Source organism: Coptis chinensis, chromosome 2, assembly GCF_015680905.1.
Source record: "Coptis chinensis isolate HL-2020 chromosome 2, ASM1568090v1, whole genome shotgun sequence".
Classification (NCBI taxonomy): Eukaryota; Viridiplantae; Streptophyta; class Magnoliopsida; order Ranunculales; family Ranunculaceae; genus Coptis; species Coptis chinensis.
The window spans coordinates 75,420,060-75,439,511 of NC_141457.1; the positions used below are offsets into that span (position 1 = coordinate 75,420,060).

At 37.5% G+C, this 19,452-nt stretch overlaps 1 protein-coding gene and 1 long non-coding RNA gene across 3 annotated transcripts; both read left to right on the forward strand.

Annotated features, from left to right (window-relative positions):
* The first annotated feature begins 1,138 nt into the window (after positions 1 to 1,138).
* Positions 1,139 to 7,549, forward strand: LOC147517856 (uncharacterized). Its single transcript, XM_086589922.1, has 6 exons — positions 1,139 to 1,431; positions 1,517 to 1,708; positions 3,357 to 3,668; positions 4,103 to 4,264; positions 7,133 to 7,216; positions 7,312 to 7,549. The coding sequence occupies exons 1-6, from the start codon at positions 1,402 to 1,404 to the stop codon at positions 7,417 to 7,419; spliced, it is 888 nt and encodes a 295-aa protein (XP_086446048.1). The 5' UTR covers positions 1,139 to 1,401; the 3' UTR covers positions 7,420 to 7,549.
* Positions 7,550 to 13,336: 5,787 nt separating this feature from the next.
* LOC147517857 (uncharacterized) lies at positions 13,337 to 19,446 on the forward strand. Of its 2 annotated transcripts, none has more exons than XR_015211589.1 (3): positions 13,337 to 13,930; positions 19,073 to 19,160; positions 19,263 to 19,446. It is a non-coding gene; the product is annotated as an uncharacterized LOC147517857 (long non-coding RNA). The 2 variants fall into 2 exon arrangements; XR_015211588.1 differs by having other exon boundaries at positions 13,775 to 13,792.
* Positions 19,447 to 19,452: the final 6 nt, after the last annotated feature.

The window sequence follows — 19,452 nt, forward strand, 5'->3', positions numbered from 1 at the left end:
CCTGCACGGCCAACAATGGCCGATGAAGTCCCTCTAAGTTCATGACATTGGTGCAGGGAATGATCTCTTGCAATATGCTTGAAGCATCCTCCTTTGCCGGTTCAGCTATATCGACATCGCCGGCAACGCCCTCTCGACCTCCACCCCGCATTCTCATCCTCATATTCCACCCTCAATACTCCCTCCTCATCTTTCCCTAATTTTCCTGCCAAGGGATAAAATTCTTCCAAAACAACCCCTAATCCTTCCTTCAATTTCGCCACCACTCTCTACCCAGATGAGCTCCACACAGTCAACCCATAGAAGCCTCTGTTCTAATGGGATTACACCATAGGTAATCAGGTGAGCAAACGGCCATAGCTTCCAACCTGCCTGTTAATCAAATGTCCACAAACTTATTACCATGAATATATAACTCTATACATATAAGCTATTTTAGCAGACCTTCATCTAACCAAACAAAATTGCAAAGTAGGTAAATAGAGAAGCAAGACTTTCATGTTTCCTGATATAGCGTATGTGACTAAGAATTTGATAGACCGAGCTGCAAACAAATAGCACATAGTTTTCTCGAGTTTTTTTACCTCCATTGAATGGCTCTTTGATTGAATGGCTGGACCGAATTTGTTGTAATGAGAGAACTCAATATGAAGAGAAAGAGAGAATGACGGAGAATTTTTTTTTTTTTTTTTTTTTTTTTTGAGAAGTGGGAGATGCAAATGAGGGGGTGGGATTGAGAGAGGAGACGGAAGGGGAAAAGGGAGAAATACCGTCTGTTACCTAGCCCATTGAAATTCGGTATAAATGTTAATATTGAAAGAATTCAGTATTAATGGTAGTTAAGTGGGTATTAATGGTAATTGAAGTGGGTATTAATGGTAGTTAAGTGGCAAAAACTGCGTACATGTCAATATAGAGGCGTGGATTTGGTTTTTGCCCTGAATTTACATAAAACATCTTTGTCTGTGTGTTGTAATTGAAGGGTATAAATAGAAATACAAAATTAAATGACGAAATAGTCCTTTTTAAAGACATTGAATAATATTTTTTTGTATTTAATTAGGAGTATTAGGTGGTAGAAAAAAGGCTGGTCTAATTTAAAAGGCCAGGTTAATTATGGTGTATTTTACTAATAGAGATTATAAAAGTTCAAATAATATACACATGATTTCTCTGCACTTGCCATTAACAACTTCTTCAGAGTTCCAACAGTTTCAATAATTAAGCAAAACAATATACAGTTTAACAATTGGATATTGAAAGAAGAATAAGCGGAACAAATATACTGAGCGGAAGCTAGTACGGTAGCACTTCATTCTTTCCTTCACTTCCAAACTTGAAAGTTGAAACTACAACAAAAATATCAGAAAATTTGCACGAACTCGTCTATACAACATAATAATGACAAAAATGGCCGTCAAGTACACTGTGGTAATCTACTTATTTTTTTTGTTTCTTTCTCTTCTCTATATCTTTTTGTTCATGTTTGAATAAGTTTTGAGCTCTTGTCAACCAGGTTGACGCGTTCACTGACACACCATTTAAAGGAAACCCAGCTGCTGTTTGCATATTAGAAGAAGAAAGAGATGATGAATGGTTACAAGCAGTTGCAAAGGAGTTCAACGTCTCTCAAACTTGTTACTTGACTCGGATTAATACCGAGTCAGTTGCGGAGTTCAGTCTTAGGTGGTTCACTCCTGTTGCTGAGGTCTTTTTCTTTCTCTCATTTTCAATTGTTTGTCTTTTTTAATAAATTTAGATTCTTGGGTGTATATTATTGACTTATAATGTAGTGAAAGATATGGGTTTTGGGAATGGTCATTTCTTTTGTATAGCATGTGTAGAAGAAAATCTCGAGAAACGTTTTGCCTGAATTTTGGAGGATTGAAGTTAAATTTTATGTATCCCAGTTTTCTTGGGGAAGGCGGGATGAAATGAAGAATTATAAAAGAAAACAAGCAAGCTGACACTCCTTACACCATTATCCGTATGCAGATGTTTCAAAGAGAAGCTAATGTCGTAGCTGATTATATTGCAAAGTTAGCTTGTTGGAGTCAAATATCTGGTTATCAAAAATGGGATGAGTAGTTGACTCGGATATGTGGTGTTTGTTGAAGTACTCAATTGTTTAACCATAATTGAGAAAGAAATCCGAACCAGACATTAAATTGTTCCTTGTGCTTTATTGTTGTGAAGTACTAAGTGTTAATAATATCTAGTTGCTCTTTGAGTTTGTGGGAGCAGTGTCATGGGCATGACGCCAGTCAAGTAGTCAATTTGTCATTATAAGGTTGTTGCCCTCAACTTTTGAGCTTGTTGTCATATCCTGTTCATTTTGCTTAAATGGGACAACAGAGAAAGGTAATCTATGATAGCAAGTGTTTTGCAGTTAAATCTTGTTGGGTATTGTGAACCGGAAATCTAATAGTTTCACATGGGAGAAGAGACAAATTCATCATGGGTTAATAATGTGGGATCTATCACAACTAGTTTCAAGGCCTTTTCACATAAATCCCCACACCTATGGCCATGTGTTGACCCAAGTCCAATGTGTGGTTAAGTTGGGGACAGTATTGGTACTAGTCACTGTTCTAAAAATCGGTCTAGGCAGTGCCCAACCTACTCGCCTAGGCCCTAGTCATTTAAAAAATCGGTGGACTGGCTAGGCGGTCTAGGCGAACCGATTAGGCAGGCTAGGCGGTCCAGTCAAGGTTTTTTTTTTTTTTTTTTTTTTTAATGATTAAATGACGAAAAATAAAGGCCCGTGTAGGCTTAAGATTTGAATGAGTTTAAAAGACTTAAGTCTAATGTAAATTATATGCCACTATAACAAAGAGTATGTTTTTATATGAAATCAATATTCTTCAACTATTATGTATTTTTGTAATAAGTATCTTTGTTTGTGTTTATTTTTTGAGTTATGATAAATGATTTTCTTCATTTATTGTAGTATATGTGTGTATTACTATATATATTAGGAAAAAAAACCGCCTAGCGCCTAGCCCGTCTAGGCACTGCCTAGAAGGCCTAAGCGCTAGGCACTCTTCCACCGCCCGACTACCGCCTAGCGTTTTTTAGAACACTGGTACTAGTTAGATCCGTAAAGCTTATGGGCCCGAGGTCAGGCTGTGTGTGAGGCCCTATTAAATCTCATAGCTAGTTTTGTAATGTTAAAAGTATAGTTGGTTAGATTGAAAGCATAGGGTATTTCTGGTAGAGTGGTATGTATGTGGTCACATGTTGAGCGGAGCGGAGGAAGTCACCCTCTTCAATATTATGTTCTGAGCACCCCCTCTCCATGCCCATCAACACACTGAATAAATTTATGTTCTAAATACCCCTTTTCCTATATGCAGGTGAACCTTTGTGGCCACGCAACCTTAGCAGCAGCACATGTTCTCTTCACGTCAGGTTTAATAACAACCAACATAATCGAGTTTTCTACCCTATCAGGAATTCTGACTGCCAAAAGGGTTCCTAGAACTGGTAAATCAGAGCCGCCGAGTATTTCAAATGGAAATGCAGAAGACCGCTTTTCTATAGAATTGGACTTCCCTACAGTTTCAGTGGTTGAATGTGATCCCTCAGAGATCCCATCGATTCCTTTGACTCTGAATGGTGCTCAAGTGGTCAATATAAAGAAAATGGCTACTAGTGGTGATCTCATTGTACTATTTCAATTCTCCTTTTTTGAAACCTACATTTTGATTAGTGATCCCTGCATTTTGAATTTGCTAAAATGGTGATACTTGCATCAAGTAGTAAGTTCCACTGCCATGGAAAATTAAAAGAGGATGTCACTCACTAATGGACATCTCTTATTTTGAATCAATGACTGTACAAATACTTTTAACCTTGGCCCAGGTGTTTGTTCAGTAGGAGCGTAATTAATCACATGTTATTAATCATGTGGCTTTATGGCTAGGATATACAAATTATTTGTAATATCACTTGCTACACTAGTCGTCTTTTGTTATGGGTGGTCTCATCATTTTGTATGTTCTTAGGCTTTTAGCTGGTCGCAACCGTAGGATGACATCTTTCAATAATTTTGACCATTTATATGCAGAATTATGTATTTCTATATCTACATTTTGGGTAGGTCGAGCTCTCTACAGGAAAGAGCGTCTCCGATTTGCAACCAAATTTTGATGAAATACATAAATGCCCTGGAAGAGGAATTATTGTCACGGGAATTGCTCCCAGTGGATCTGGATTTGATTTCTTCTCTCGCTTCTTCTGTCCCAAGCTGGGTATTAATGAGGTACCAATTTTGTCATTTCACATATAATCACTTACTCTTCATAGAGAGCTGCTATTTTGTGTTCATGATAAATATTATGGAGCTAATAGGATTACAAAGAAGATTTTGTGAAACTGATAGCTAAGATCAGATATAACATGCTGAATCTCTTATTTAAATTCAAATTATCGTACTTATTTTTTATTATGCCCATAAATAATAGTTTATTTTGCCAATGAGCCACTAAAAGGTATTCAAGTTACAGAATATGTGTGGCATGTTACAATTAAGAAGGAAAAGAATATACATTGCATGTTTTTACTCATGTGGTAATGACTGATTATCAGATGTTAAAACCAATGCAGAATTTCTGTGTCGCTCTTATAATGGTATGCATATTGTTTAGAGTTTAGACGTCTGGGTATAGAGTAATAGGGTGTCCAGGACTCAGGACTTGAAGTCCTGGACTTGAACAAATGCCTACTTGTATCTCTTGTATGCATCAACACCTTTTGGTACCGTAGTTTTTCTTGGGTTGCTAAGTAGTACCCTAGATTGCTTCTTTTAGCTCAGATATTAAAGCTTTCCTTGACGGAAGATTTTCTCCATTCTATTGTTCACAAAAATTTCATTCCTTTCATGTAATTAGTGCTGGATGCCATGTCCGTTTTTCTTTTTTGCATACATATTTGTTTGACTCCCACATGTAATGTTGTCGTCTATTTTCCCAAAGTTTTGATGCATAATTTAAGTCTGCATACCATTTGGGACTGGACTTTAGAGGATGGTCAAAGAGTTTAGAGGATGTCTTTTTGAGTCTGTTGTAGCTTGGTGGGATCGTCTTAGACATGGGGTGATGTTGCATTTCGTAGCTTATTTTTTTCTTATGTTGTTAGCTATTGTACTCTAAATGGTTATTATTCATTTTTCTCTTGGAATGTAGGACTTCTCAGCCTACTTCCACATTATTAACGAAATTTCACTTAACCGAGCAAAAAAATATATATATATATAGAAAAAAAGAAAAAAAAAATATTAGTGAATGTTAGTTCGGTTTTCTAGTCCCAGTGAAGTGTAGACGCCGAACTTGGAAACGAAAGGAGTTAATTATGTAGGCCATTGATCGAAATACATATAGGATCTAATGTAGGAAAATTGGTACCTCAAGCTTTGGCAGCATAAAAATATTGAACAGAGGAGTTTTGAAATGAATCAGTTCTACAAAGTAGTTTCTTTGGTATGAAGAAGACGCCATTGGGTGTAGAAGTTCATGCGGAAGGCTATCAACAAAAAGTAAGTCTTTATTTACTGGAAGGTGTATGCTGGGGGACAGTGAGGAGTGAGGGAGAGTTACTGGAATAGAATGGAGGCCAGATGAGTTTTTGCAGAGTGAGCCAATCGATATTTCATAGGGTATCTGGCCTTATTATTTGTTGGTGTGAGAATGCAGGTACTTATTTAATTACCTCATACGTATTGTGCCAGTAAACTTGGGGAATGGCTGGGAGCTGGCCTCCCTCAGTCCCTCTACAGATTCTCCTGGCGATGTTGTCCCAACCATCTTAGGAGAAGTGTGTGCATCAGCTCTGTTTAACCGGTAGGCTTTGTGCTCTGGTTGGTGTGCCAAGTAACAAAGCAGCAATTGATCATGGTGATAAGGTGATGCCTATGATAGTCCTCTCATTATTGTGGTATCCAGACTTCCTTTTGAACCCCCAGAGAGCCAGCCCATAAGTAGTAATTAACCTAACTACCGTTGCCACCACTTGGGAATAGTAACCATCTATTGAATGAAGTCAAATTCTTTAGTGCTACTTTCGCATGTGTGCCTCCACCTTAGGCTGTAAGAAGTATTCTACAATTGTTACAGTACTGGTCTGTAGCCTTTTTAATTGAATCCCCACCGGTTCAAGCCAAGTGGTAATTAAGCCCAAATTACATTGTCACCATTTGTCCAAGAGGATCAGTGATGCAGGCCAATAAAAATCCGCCTTATAGAGGTCGAAAACCCTGAAAGGTGCAATGGTAATATGTGTTGTCTCACTCTAATTAAGTGAGTGGTTTAGCCTAGATAAGGGCCCTTAATGACTTCTCGTAGTTTTACTCAAGTGGCCAGCTTTTTGCTCTTTTATCATCTGATATAAGTTCGAAATTTATCACTAATTTATGGGAGATTTCTTATCGAATGGTAGATCTTAACTTCTTGATTTGATTACAAATTGTTGGTAAAGATCTCTCAAAATTTGTTCTGCTAGCAATCCAATCAAGATGTATACCCCGAGTCCTGAGAGAATGCATGCTTGGGTAGTTGGATACTTGGGTACATTAGTACGTGTGTGAGTGTGACCGTCACACTCACATGCACACACTTCTTTCATACTTCCGGACAAATTTCCAGTCATTCAAATTCGAGTCATTTGCGAACACAAGAACCTTGTGTATGTACTTTCAAAGTTCTATTTCAACATTGTAACAACTTAACATACACTACTACATAATAATTTGGTTTAATCACATACTCTTCTCAATGATGTTTATGATGTGTGTACCAATATTTCTTGTGTGTGTAGTTGAGATATTGGGATTACCAAAACATTTGTTAACAAATAAGTTATTTTAGTATTTTATTAAAATTGGCTACATTGTTATAATCAAACACGTCTTGCAGGTTACAATTCTGCGTCTCATGGTTAGTTCCGTTTTGTACCCAAAATCCATTGGTGGACGAAGCCTGCACTGAGTATTTCTTGCCAAACAAATTGATGGAGGCCATTGAATATCTATTATGTAGTAGTGAAAATCCAGAAGTTATTTTGATATTTCAGGCCTTATCAGTTGAAGCGTTCTCTTATATGGTTTCAGTTTTTAACACCTTACTGTTTGTCTCAGGATCCTGTTTGTGGAAGTGCACACTGTGGCTTGGCGCCCTATTGGAGCAAAAAGTTGGGTAAAAGCGATTTTATGGCTTACATGGTACTACCCATCCTTTTCTCTCTTTTCATAAATATTCTGCATGCATTGGTGTTTCCAATTAATCCACACATTAACAAGACAGTACTTGCATGCAGGCGTCTCCAAGGGGTGGAATATTGGAACTCCATTTTGATGAAGCAATCCAAAGAATGTTGATACGTGGAGAAGCTGTTACCGTTATGGAAGGGTCTCTCTTTGCTTAATTGGCTAGACCACATACTATATTCAGGTTCTTCATGTAATTGAGTGGTGTATCCATAGCTAACATTTCATTTAAACATCAACGAACAACACTTTAAATATTGAAAGTTGAAATGATTGGACTTCTTTTCATTTGCCTATTAAGTCAGTGCATCATCTTTCTTAGTTCTCTTTCTCGAGTGACTCTTGCTTGACCAAAAAGGTACAATTCTCTGTGTACATGAAGAACCTGGCTTCTGTAATATATGTCCTGGTCATTTACACGAACAGAGTGCAGAAACCTATGGGTACTTACACAGTCACCCAGCATAAAACTAAGTTAATGCTATGAATACTGATTTTTCCTTTTCGCGCTGCAATATTGATTTTAGTTGTCTTGTACAATTATTATCCGACAGGCTCAGCAAAGTTATGCTAAATTTGCTCTTATAACCAAAAACACCTGCCTTTAGGAAGCCATCAAGACAGTAGGTTCCCTTGACTGGACAAATTTTCAGATTCAAAACCAACTGTCTTTCACAAAACGTGTCCAGTCTGAAAGAGGCCCATCAGACTGAAAACGCATCCTGTTTCATCTTAGACTGGAAAGAACCTTATTTTGCGCCTGTATTTAATCTGAGATAAGCTGAGAGGGGGAGGCTTCAAGTTTGATGAGCAAAAATTAAGGTTATAATATGTAATACTGACATTTTAGAAGGGGTCAAGAAGCCTGCCGGTGTAATGTCTTGAAAATGTATGTTGTGTAAACAAAAATTGTGTACGCATTCGGTATTCTGCAACTGTTCATCTGGTAACTCAGGAGGCGTTATAACCACATTGGTCAGAGTGTCAGACAATGAACAACTCACATTTGCCTTTCTACAAATAACAGTTTGAACAACGATTCCACAGTAATTTTTCAACTTTATTTGTATGAGTGGTGCTTGGTTACTGTATTTGATAGATGAGTGGAGTTGTCAAAGCGGATACTGTTATCATTTTGTCACTATAAAAATAAATAGCGTGGCCGACGAAGACGTCTACTTTTGAAGTGTAGTAGAAATAGAATGCTAGAATGTCAGGATCCTGGTTAGGTAATTAGCTTTCCCTCCTTCAGAGCTCATGTAAGCTAGTGTCCTAATCCTAAAACATCATTTTATTTCCTAATCAGGTACAAACAGAAAAAACAAGTATAAAGTATGTTTTCACCAAAAAAAATGATACGATCTGATTCGGTGTAAGCATGAAATCTGCTACTTTAGCATGAATATCACCTTGAATTTTGATTTAATGGAGTGAGTTTGGCCGTTTGAGTAAGAAAAAAAATATAAAGGCCCCTCAAAAAGGACATGCGGAACAGGACATGAATAAGTAAGAGTGGCATAATTGTTTAAACACAAATATAAACCAAAGGAGATGATGCGTCTGGGGAAATGACATATTCTACTTCGGGAATGAATATCACGTTCAATTAGAGTTAGTTGATCGAGAGGGGTGGGTTTGGCTAAGAAAAAATTCCAAGGTCTCTCTAGAGGAAAAGTTACGAGGAGTAGTGCGATAAATGGGAGTAGCACCACTTTGACAAAAAATAAACAATAATGGTTATTTCTTATATGTCTTTTTACATCCCACATGCCCATAGTTCTACGGCAGGTAGTTGCTACGAGATCTTATATCCTACGGCAGGCAACTGCCGCGAGATCGCATATCCTACAGCAAGCAGTTACCGCGGCATTTTTTTTTTTTTTTTTTTTTTTTTTTTTTTTTCACTTCAAATTTTACGTATTGAACACACACGACATATAGATACCTCATTTTCTTCTTTAAAGTTTCTTTATTCAAGAACAACACCAAAACCATGACAAAAAAAATATACAATCGAGCCATTGCTATCTCGCGGCAAATATTTTCAAATGCTATAAGAAAATTTTGTGATCAAATTAATGAAGAAGAGTTTTGATAATTAACACAATCAAATACTCCATTTTAGTAAACAAAATTATCTCGCGACAACTATTTTTTTTTTTTTTACGGTGGCTATTTAAAAAATAATTAAAAAAAGACCCACGGAAGCCACCTTCCGTGGGATATGGGATCTCGCGGCAACCCGATGCCATGGATTGTGCAATCCCACGGCAGGTGCTTGTCGTTAGTGTTTTTTGTGTATTTAATGGAGGGGTGCTAGTACCGTTGAATTGGTGTTAGTCCCATTCATCGGGGTGCCAATACCGCAGCCCTTAATTTATGCATGCAATTTGAGATGCGTTGCTACTGATAATTAGTTAATTACTTAGAGCATCTTTAGGAGAGAAACCAAAAAAATATTAAATTTTTGAACCAAACCAAACACTAAACTAAAAAAACACCAACCATCTTTAGAAGCAACATCAAATTTTTGACATCAAATGACGTGGTTTTGGATAAACCGTGTCATATAGTCCACACGGGTTTTCCCAAACTGCGCCACTAAAGCCCATTTGACAAGCCCAAGCCCACGCGGTTTTCCAAAAACCACGCGGTGTTTCTCAACTCCGCGTGCTATTTTCTATATAAAGATGACCAAAACCGCGTGGTTCAATCACTTTTAACTTTTCTCTCAATTATAAACCCTCTCAATAGTAAAAAAAAACAAAAACAAAAACAAAAACCTACCTAAACTCTTGAAATTTTATATGGATCATTTTCAACCTTTCGATGGTGATGACGATGTGTATTGCAAATGACATTGGCAATTAAGTAGAGATAGAAGAACCCGAGGAAGTACAAGACGGTGGGGGAGAAGAAGCCGAGGATGTCGCGCTGACTGATAGACATCCCTATGTACTTGAGTATCAAATGAACGACTTCGATTGACAATTTAATCCCAGTGAAACACTTGATATGCAAGTTGTGTCTTCTACATGTGATACGAAACACGTGTCAAGTGCTGTGACTAATTCTCAGGTAATTAATTAGTTTTGATTAAATATTTTGAATATTATGCATTAATTAGTTGAGTTGGACCAATTAATTATTTATCTTATATGCATTATTTTTTTTTCATAATATCAACAAGTTATTTACTACCGAGTTAGATCGGCTTTACTTAGTGTTAGAGAGTGGTGGAAGGTTATTAAGAGTTTGGATGAGTTTGTACATATTCGAGATAGTATTATGTGTACACCTTTGGGTCTTTCGGTTGATATAGATTATGAGAAGGCTGATTGGACAGTGGTCATAGCTTTAGTAGAAAGATTGTGGAATACAACTCATACATTTTATTTTCCTTGTGCGGAGTTAGGGTTCACACCACTAGACTTCACCATAATTTCTGGGTTGAATATCGGTATAGGCCAACCGATACATTTTAATACAAATTATGAGAATATTGGTAGTATGCTTGTAATTTTTCCTCGCTTGGATGTAGATGCTTATGATTCTTCTGGTATAAAGCTATCTCATATTAAGATTGCATATATGCACCCCTCTTGGATCCTAATACACAAGTAGAGTTAGCTTTGACTGTTCTACCTGGTAGTGAGGGTGCTGATGTGTATGTTAGGGCTTTTTTGATATTTTTTATTGGGCATGTTCTGTTTCCAAATGGTCATTCTACGATACGACTTGGATATTATGCTTATGTTTCTAATTTGCATAATATGAGAGATTATAACCTTGGTAGCTCAGTATATGCCACATTGATATCAGCGTTAGATAAATCTTCACAGACATTCGGAAGTAGAAGTCCTCAGATTACAGGATTCACAGGACGTTTAAAGATTTGGTTTTATGAGTACTTCCGTTGTCTTTGTCCTAACATAGACATGATTGCTGATACTCGCCCTAGATTTGCTAGTTGGTCAGGGCCTCACTTGAGTCGTAACAGGGGGCATATTAGAAATAATGTCTGTATGGCTCGTGCTCAGATTGATATTAGATCATTGTCATCTATTGAGTGAAAATATTGGCGTTTGTCTACTGCCTTTGACGATCCAGTTATGCAGCATGTTTGTGTTTTGTCACGTTATAGAGTTGTTTTTGCCGCACGTGACTGTAAGGTTTGGTACTATGGTGACAGATGTTGGAGACAGATGACTGGACGTTATGGAGTTCCATGTGCTCTCATACCAGATGTTAGTGATGCTAAGTTGTGGAGTAGAACTCAAGTTCATGAAGTCCATGCCAATAATTGTGGTCCTTAGCCAGATGCATCTTCTTTTGTTGTTGAGCAGACTGCTGATTAGTATATTATATTATAGATGGTGAAACCGTGTCTCCATGGGTCCGTTGTTAGTTGCCCCCTGTTGGTCGAGCTAGCAACTTTGAGTTTGTGGGCATAGAAGGGATGAGATGTGAGCTACATATTCCTCATCCGCCACAGCCTGTTTACAACCCACAACCTCTGAATGTATATCAGCCAGCTCCTGTGTTTGCCAGTAATCCTCATATGTTTGCCATGTGTGGACTTGATTGGGAGGCTACTTACATTTCTAATCCTAAGGTGCCTCGTGCTCGTTGCCATGAGTTAGAGCCGCAGATTGATCAGTATACCACGGTGAGTTTAGTTGTTTTATTTATCTTATTTATTATATATATAATATGTACTCACACTGTATTTTCTTGGATTTTCAGGCTGAGGTTCGAGAAAGATATGAGAACCAGATTTGTATGTTTGATGGGATGAGGACTGTCGTGTATCATTATAGCCAAGAAAGAGAGGAGGCATATTCTCAAACATATCAGCAATCCCGGCCAACGTGCGTATGACGAGACTCGAAAAGCGTATGAGGATATTCACCGTATTACCGCAACAACATCGGGGATATGAGGAACTTCATCTTGAGGAGGTAGTTAACCTTCGATGCGCATGAGAAGATCTTGGTTCTCGGGTTAGGAACTTAGAGGGCGACTTGAGTAACATCCAAATAGAGAGAGGAGAGGCATCAAGTGGTAAGAGGCGTAAGAAGAGAGCTAAATAAATTTTATGTAATATGATAGGTTTTGGATCATTTTGGATATTTGATCATAATCATAGATTTTGGATAATTTTTATCGTTTTGGATACATAATCATAATCATAGGTTTTGGATAATTTTTATCATTTTGGATACATAATCATAATCATTTTTATCATTTTTAGATGCAATTGCACAATTTCTAATTTCTTCAATTGCACAATTCTTAATTTTTTCAATTGCACAATTCTTAATATCTTCATTAGCATAGTTCCTAATTTTTAGAAAAAACACACACGGTGTTGGCAAAACCGCGCCAATAGAAGCCCAAGCCCAAGCGGTGTTGGCAAAACTGCGCCATAAAAGGCCACTTAGCAGCCCAAGCCCATGCGGTGTTAGAAAAACCGCGAGAGAGATTTGATACAGCACCAAAGCTAGAACCAAATTTTGGTTGATTTGGTGTTTGGTTTGGTGTTTTCTAACATGTGACTCTCCGGAAGATGAAAAAACGCCAAATTGGTTTGGTGTTTGATGTTAGGAAAGTATCTCTCCTAAAAATGCTCTTAGCTACACAAAATGGCGCTTACTTCCCAGATTGGTTGGATGAGCTATCTTGGGTTGGAGAGAACACGATGCAAGAAGGAAAAAATTAAGGCTAAATTAAAGCAAATTTCAAATAGGAAGTAGTCCTACGGCAGCAGTGGTGAAGGCTAAAGCTAAGAGCAAGGAACCTCCATCCAGTGGTGATAGAGGTGCAGTGATGAAGCAAGCAATGATTCCAAACACAAGCAGGGCCGAATATCAGAAAAGATTATTGGTCGACTTTGAGAAGGTCCCTAGGCCTAAACCCTAAACCCTATCTCTTTTCAATTAATTGATGTTGCAACCAATGGAGTGTTTCATTCATCAGAGGATATTGAAGAAGGGGAGGTCGTTGGTAACATTACTCTTGAGTCTTGAGGATGTATTTGAAGAGCTTCTTCTAGTAATTCACAGTGCTCATTTTAGCCATCATTGGCTTTGCCCAGCACTGAGCACATAAGCACATCTTCTTCATCCTAAATGTCAAATTTATTTGGCACGCACCTCTTTCTGAGAATGTAACTCACATTAGATACATCTACAGAAATTCTCTGATCTTCCCACCAGTTGCATAACTTTGATCCGTCAACTAATTACATATACCTTTTCCAAGCATGTAAATGGACTTTATGTACTCGTCCTTTTAGATCATCATACTACTGCATCCTTGTTACGTTTACCTATGATCCAGTGACATATGATAGTGCGCGTCAGATATGAACCAGTACGGACAATATCATGGATCCTGCAGGTCTATCAAATCTTTCCTAATTCCTAGTGTAGTTTTTTTTTCCTCAGCTAGCTAATTTGTAATTAATTTGCTTTAAATTTCTCAAATGCTAGGAAGAGATCGTGGATAAAATGTTGATGTGCATAAACGGTATGTTGAGACTGAAATACACGATCTTTGTTGGAATTCCTTGTTTTATATTTCAAATTACTTGTGTTTGAGCAAAGTGGAGAGGAAGAACATTGAGTGTTTCTCGTCACTTTGTTTTTTTGTAATAGTCCCACATTGGTAAGCTACTACTAACTTTGTGAGTATATCTAGACTATCTTTAGGGTACATATGTTTTTGTGTTAGAAGGGAGACCATACACAAAGCCCGAGCTAGGTTCAGGCTTGCTCTTGGACTTCTTGTGTGTGATATGTTAGTGGGTTTGGCCAATTATTACCATTGAATCCTGTGAGGGGAGTCGGGGGTGAAATCTTTACTTAAGGACAGTGTCTAACACGCCTTGGTAGTTCCTGTTTTTTTTTTTTTTTTTTTGGTAATCAAACTGTTTTATTTATATCAACAACGGATTACAAAAGCATTGTCATGCTCCAGGCTTTGTTTCAGCCATATTGGAACTATCTGACAAGGAATAATAGGGAAAGAAAACTGAATGTCGACCTCATTGTTTGGTGGGTTGAGTGTCCAGTTTTTGTACTGTGGATTTGTACTAGCAGAGGCCGCCAATTTATGTGCCACCAAGTTTCCACTTTTGGGTACATAGTTAATATCTAGAACCAAAAATTCAAAAAGATTTGTCGTGATCCGAAAGTATCAATTGTCTTTGCCCGGAAAGATTTGAAAGCTTGTTCCCCGGATAATCAAGCTGCAGCTTTTCGATTCCAACTCCACCGAAGCTTTAAGGAGGTGTTTTTGGGCACCACCTAATAGCTCGAAGCAGTCCTCTACAATTCGATTCCTCTGACCGGTAGCAGCTTTGTGCTTGTTCCTGCAGCCACCAAATTGCCTTTGTCATCTCTTAACACATACCCATAACCTGCTTTGTTTTTATTTAAAAGAAAACTAGCATTTACATTTAACTTTAGATGTCCCTTTGGAGGTTGTAACCAATTAACAGTGATAGGCAAAAGCAGATTGTTTACGTTAGGCATAGGTATACTTAGCTCGTCAAAGAAGTTTCTTATGACTTTGCTTATTCTGTCAAGAGAAGGTTTAGACTTGTTATGGAGGATGTTACATCTGTCTATCCAGATGTTATAGTAAAGAAGCAGGCAGAATTTGGTCCACTGCTTTGTTTCTATAGGCCAATCAGGTGGTGGCTTGAACCAAATATCAATCCACCTCTTAGAGGAGTATAGTTTGAAAACCTCTAGACAAAACATCCAAGGAGTTTGAAACCACAAAGCTGTTGTGAAAGGGCAGGCCAGCAGAAGATGGTGTACACTCTCCAACACATTACCACATAGAAGACATGATTTATTAGGGATAAACATAATATAAGATAAATGATCTCTAGTGGGTACCATCTCATGATAGAATTTCCAAGCCAGGAGAGTGTGTCTAGGCAGATTTGCATTATTCCAGAAAGACAAAGTGGTAGCATGGTTTACCGACGTATTAACATTCATGCTTAGTTTATTATACATAGATTTTACGCTATAAGTGCCTTTTTTTGTAAGGTTCCAGTGTAAAGAGTCATCTAGGTTTCTAGTGGAGAGATAAACCTTATGAATATGCATGGCAGTGTCCTGGTCGAAAAGAGATTGAACAATAGAAGAATTCCATGTTCTACTATGCTGATTAATCAAAAGAGATACGTGAATATAATTAATGTTGACAGGATAAGATGGAGGGATTTTACCACATGGTAGCCAAGAGTCTTCCCAAATATTTATGCTTGTACCTGTTCCAACATGCCATATGGAATTGTCTCTAATGAGAGGTAGGATATGTAACATACCTTGCCAGAACCACGAGGATCCATTTTTCCTACAAGTCTGTAAGATGTTATTGTTTGGAAAGTACTTACTCTTGAGCTGTGAAGCTACTAAATTAGTAGGATTAGTTAGAATTTGCCAGAAAATTCTAGTTAGGTGAGCCAAGTTATTAAGTTTGGAGTCTCTAATGCCAAGGCCTCCTGATTTTTTGGATTGACATATGAAGGACCACGTTTTAAGATAGCAAGGATTATTCTTCTCTGGCTGTTTTCCCCACCAAAAATCTCTTTGAATCGCATTAATTTTGTCCGTAATACCTATGGGTAAAAGGAACGTGCTCATATGGTAAACAGGCATAGCAGAGGTAATGGACTTAACCGTTCTAGCGGCTTGAGATAAAATTTTACTTTTCCAACCAGAAATCTTCTTGTTGATTTTAAGGATTAGGTCATTGAAAATCTCAAATTTGGGCTGACCAAGAAAGAGTTTTGTACCCAAGTATTTTTCTCCCATGGGAATTCTTTTCATATTAAGAATCTTTTGAATATCGATAACTTTTCCGCTGGGAATATTTTTACTAAAATGAACTCCCGACTTTTCAAAATTTATCTCTTGTCCAGTGATTTGACAGAAATCATTGAGGATAGCAAGAACAGAGTTTGCTTCCTTAATATCTGCTCTACAGAAGATAAATGCATCGTCTGCGAAAAGCAAGTGCGCAATGGGGGAGCTGTTTTTAGCTATTTTAATCCCATGAATTTTATTATCAGAAACAAGTTTATTTATAAGTCTAGAGAGGACTTCCATACACAAAATGAAAAGAAGGGGGGACAACGGATCACCTTGTCGCAAACCTCTTGTGGATTTGAAGTGACCATGAGGAGAACCATTGACAATGATGAGAAATGAGGGGATGAGATCTGAGTTATGGACAAGAGTACTTACTTTAGGGTCAATACCCAAGGATTTCATGATCTCAGTTATAGTATTCCAGTTGATTCTGTCAAAAGCCTTTGACATGTCAACTTTAATCGCCATAAGACCAGAGATGCCTTTTTTTATTTTTTCATGGTGTGGAAAATCTCATGTGCGAGGATAACATTATCAGATATTTGCCTACCAGTAACGTAAGCACTCTGATAAGGTGAGATGCTAGGGAAGAGGATAGGTTTGAGTCTATTAGCTAGAGTTTTGGAAATGATTTTATATGAGATGTTGCATAAGCTAATGGGCCTAAAATCTTTACTGGTGGTTGGATTAACAAACTTAGGGATAAGAGCAATGTTTGTATGGTTAAGATTTTCAAGACTATGAGCAGAGGTAAAAAAGTTTGAGACCATTTTGAAAATGTCTCCCTGTAACAGATCCCAAGACTTTTGGTAGAATATGGCAGGGAACCCATCCGGACCAGATGCCTTAAGAGCACCCATCCCAAACAGAACAGACTTAACCTCTTCTTTGGTGATAGGAAGAAGAAGGGCATCATTTTCATCTTGTGTAATTATGTGTGGGAAAAGGTAGGGGATGGTTGTAGAATTAACCGGTTTATCTTCATTAAGGAAGTTTTTAAAGTGATCCACCAGAGTTTTAGCAATGAGTGAAGAGTTGGATACCCAAGACCCATCTTCAGTTTTCAAATGATCAATCCTATTAAATTTTCTGTGTCTTAGGGTCTTTATGTGAAAGTACATCGTATTTCTGTCACCCTCTTTGATATCAACATCCCTAGACTTTTGTTTCCAAAAACTTTCCTCATAATCCAGAAGGTTTTCAAGTTTATTAAGGGCAGTTTTTTCAAGAAATCTGTTTTCCGCAGTGGGTGCCTTCATCTGGTAGGAAGCAATTTTTAAACGTAAATCTTTTATTTGATCAAAAATATTACCAAACGTTACTTTATTCCAAAGATTAAGAGCCTTTTTAATGGAACCAAGGTTTTTTGAGAAAAGAAGGTGTGGTGGAATAAGGGGCTCTTGATGATAAGAGTTATTCCAAGAAGAGTTGATTGTATTGTGATAATCCGGGTGCTGAATCCACATGGACTGAAATTTAAAAGATTTAGGGGTAATTTATTGGGTGGTTGGGTGTCCAGAAGGATAGGACAGTGATCAGAACCAATAGCAGGTCATTGTCTCTTTTCTGATTCCTAACCCAAGTACACCAATCTTTGTATTAGCTACACGAGTGCCTCTGGTGACGCTTTGTTTACCATTGATTTTAACATTCATTAATCATTGTGTTAAGGATACACACGTACATGTAACTACATGTCTATGTAGGTGTATTTGATAGTGTATATGTGTATTGTGTAGACATGTGGTATACAATTAGTGATTTTTTCTATTTATTCCTTGCTTGTGTACATAGGTGTAATTGATAGTGTATATGTTAATATGTGCAGTATACAATTAGTGATTTAATTTGTTTCTGTCTTCTTCGTTGCATTGTTCTGTTGTTCCTGCTGATAGAGCACTAGTTAAATAGAGAGAGTTATATCAGAATGGAATTAACATGACATTACAGGTTGCATATAGCCAGACTCTAGCTAAGTTTTGAGTCATTTAATCTGTATAAATATGTGGCTTGCTTGTATCTGAAAGTCTGAAACTGATGTGGTTTTTCATCAGGCTGGACAAAACAAGCGAGGACAATTAAGATTTAGGCAAACAAGGAAATCTCACTGAATTTCTACTTGGTAAAAAGAGATGAATAGGAATTTTAGAATGCAGTTGAAGTCCATGTATACAAACCATCTTTACTAGAAGAATATTTCTGTTAGTCTGATACCTACTGTAATTCTCATGTATGAATTCCTCTTTTGGTTGTTCACTTGAAGATCAGTTGTTCACTTACAAACACTTGAAAATTTTGATGTGCAAAAACAGTCATACTAAATGGATGTCTTCTAGATGAAATGTCAAGTTAATTGGATTAGGAGGAGGTTATGGTTTCTCAGTTTGAGCATTTTTACTACTAAACTAATACCCATATAGGTCCCCCGTCGCCCTGAAAAAATGATGCCTTAATGAAAGAGGTAGTACTCGGTATATGGGAATTAATGAAAACCATGAATGTAGAGGTCAGTTGGGTATACAGGGAAGCTAACTATGGTGCGGGCCATATGCGCTGGCTGGATTTGGTGCACAACAAGCAAGTGACTGGGATTGGAGAGAGACACCTAATAACTATGTAGAACACTGCTAATTTAGTGACAATCGGTATTGCTTTCCTGGTGAGTGAGTCTGAGTTAAATGTATGTCATCACAGGTTCGAGTAGTATGTTGACTACGCTCTTGACTTTCCTATGAATTTTTTCTATCGGAATAACAAGTATACAGAGAGTATGAGGTTGTCCTTTTTTTGTATATAGGTAGCATACTTTTATCCCTAGTGAATGTTTTTATTTCATATATATTTTGTCCGTCTAAGCTTCTCATGATACTATAATGAATATACTGGAGACCTGATATTCATCCTAGTGTATTTGCAGGATTTTCTGGAAGGATAACTTCTTGCTGTTCCAGGACTAATGCCTACACTTATGGTTTGGCCGAATCGCCTAAGTACAATATCCTGAGGTTTATTCCATATCCTGTCATTGAAAAAGAAGTTCAGAAATTCTGGTCAATTATTTTCTAGGTTCAATGTTGTAAGGATGCATGGGCACTCTTTTATGTCAGGTCAGGATGAAGAGATACTTGGATTGGAGTCTCCTTCCAAGTTGCAACAACTTTGAAACTCTTCTTTCAACTTCTCTCCTTCTTCCTTGGAAACCCATACTGTTCTACTCAGCTTCTCTGTAATGGCAAAAAAGCCGGTTAAATACACTGGTAAATACTTCTTTCTCTATATTGCTCATCAATGCTTTTC

Excerpts from the sequence above, each read along its gene's own strand:
- LOC147517856 (XM_086589922.1), top strand. The coding sequence starts at position 1,402 with ATGACAAAAATGGCCGTCAAGTACACTGTG. Across the intron at positions 1,432-1,516 it reads TGGCCGTCAAGTACACTGTG|GTTGACGCGTTCACTGACAC; the intron begins GTAATCTACTTA and ends CTTGTCAACCAG. Across the intron at positions 1,709-3,356 it reads GGTTCACTCCTGTTGCTGAG|GTGAACCTTTGTGGCCACGC; the intron begins GTCTTTTTCTTT and ends TCCTATATGCAG.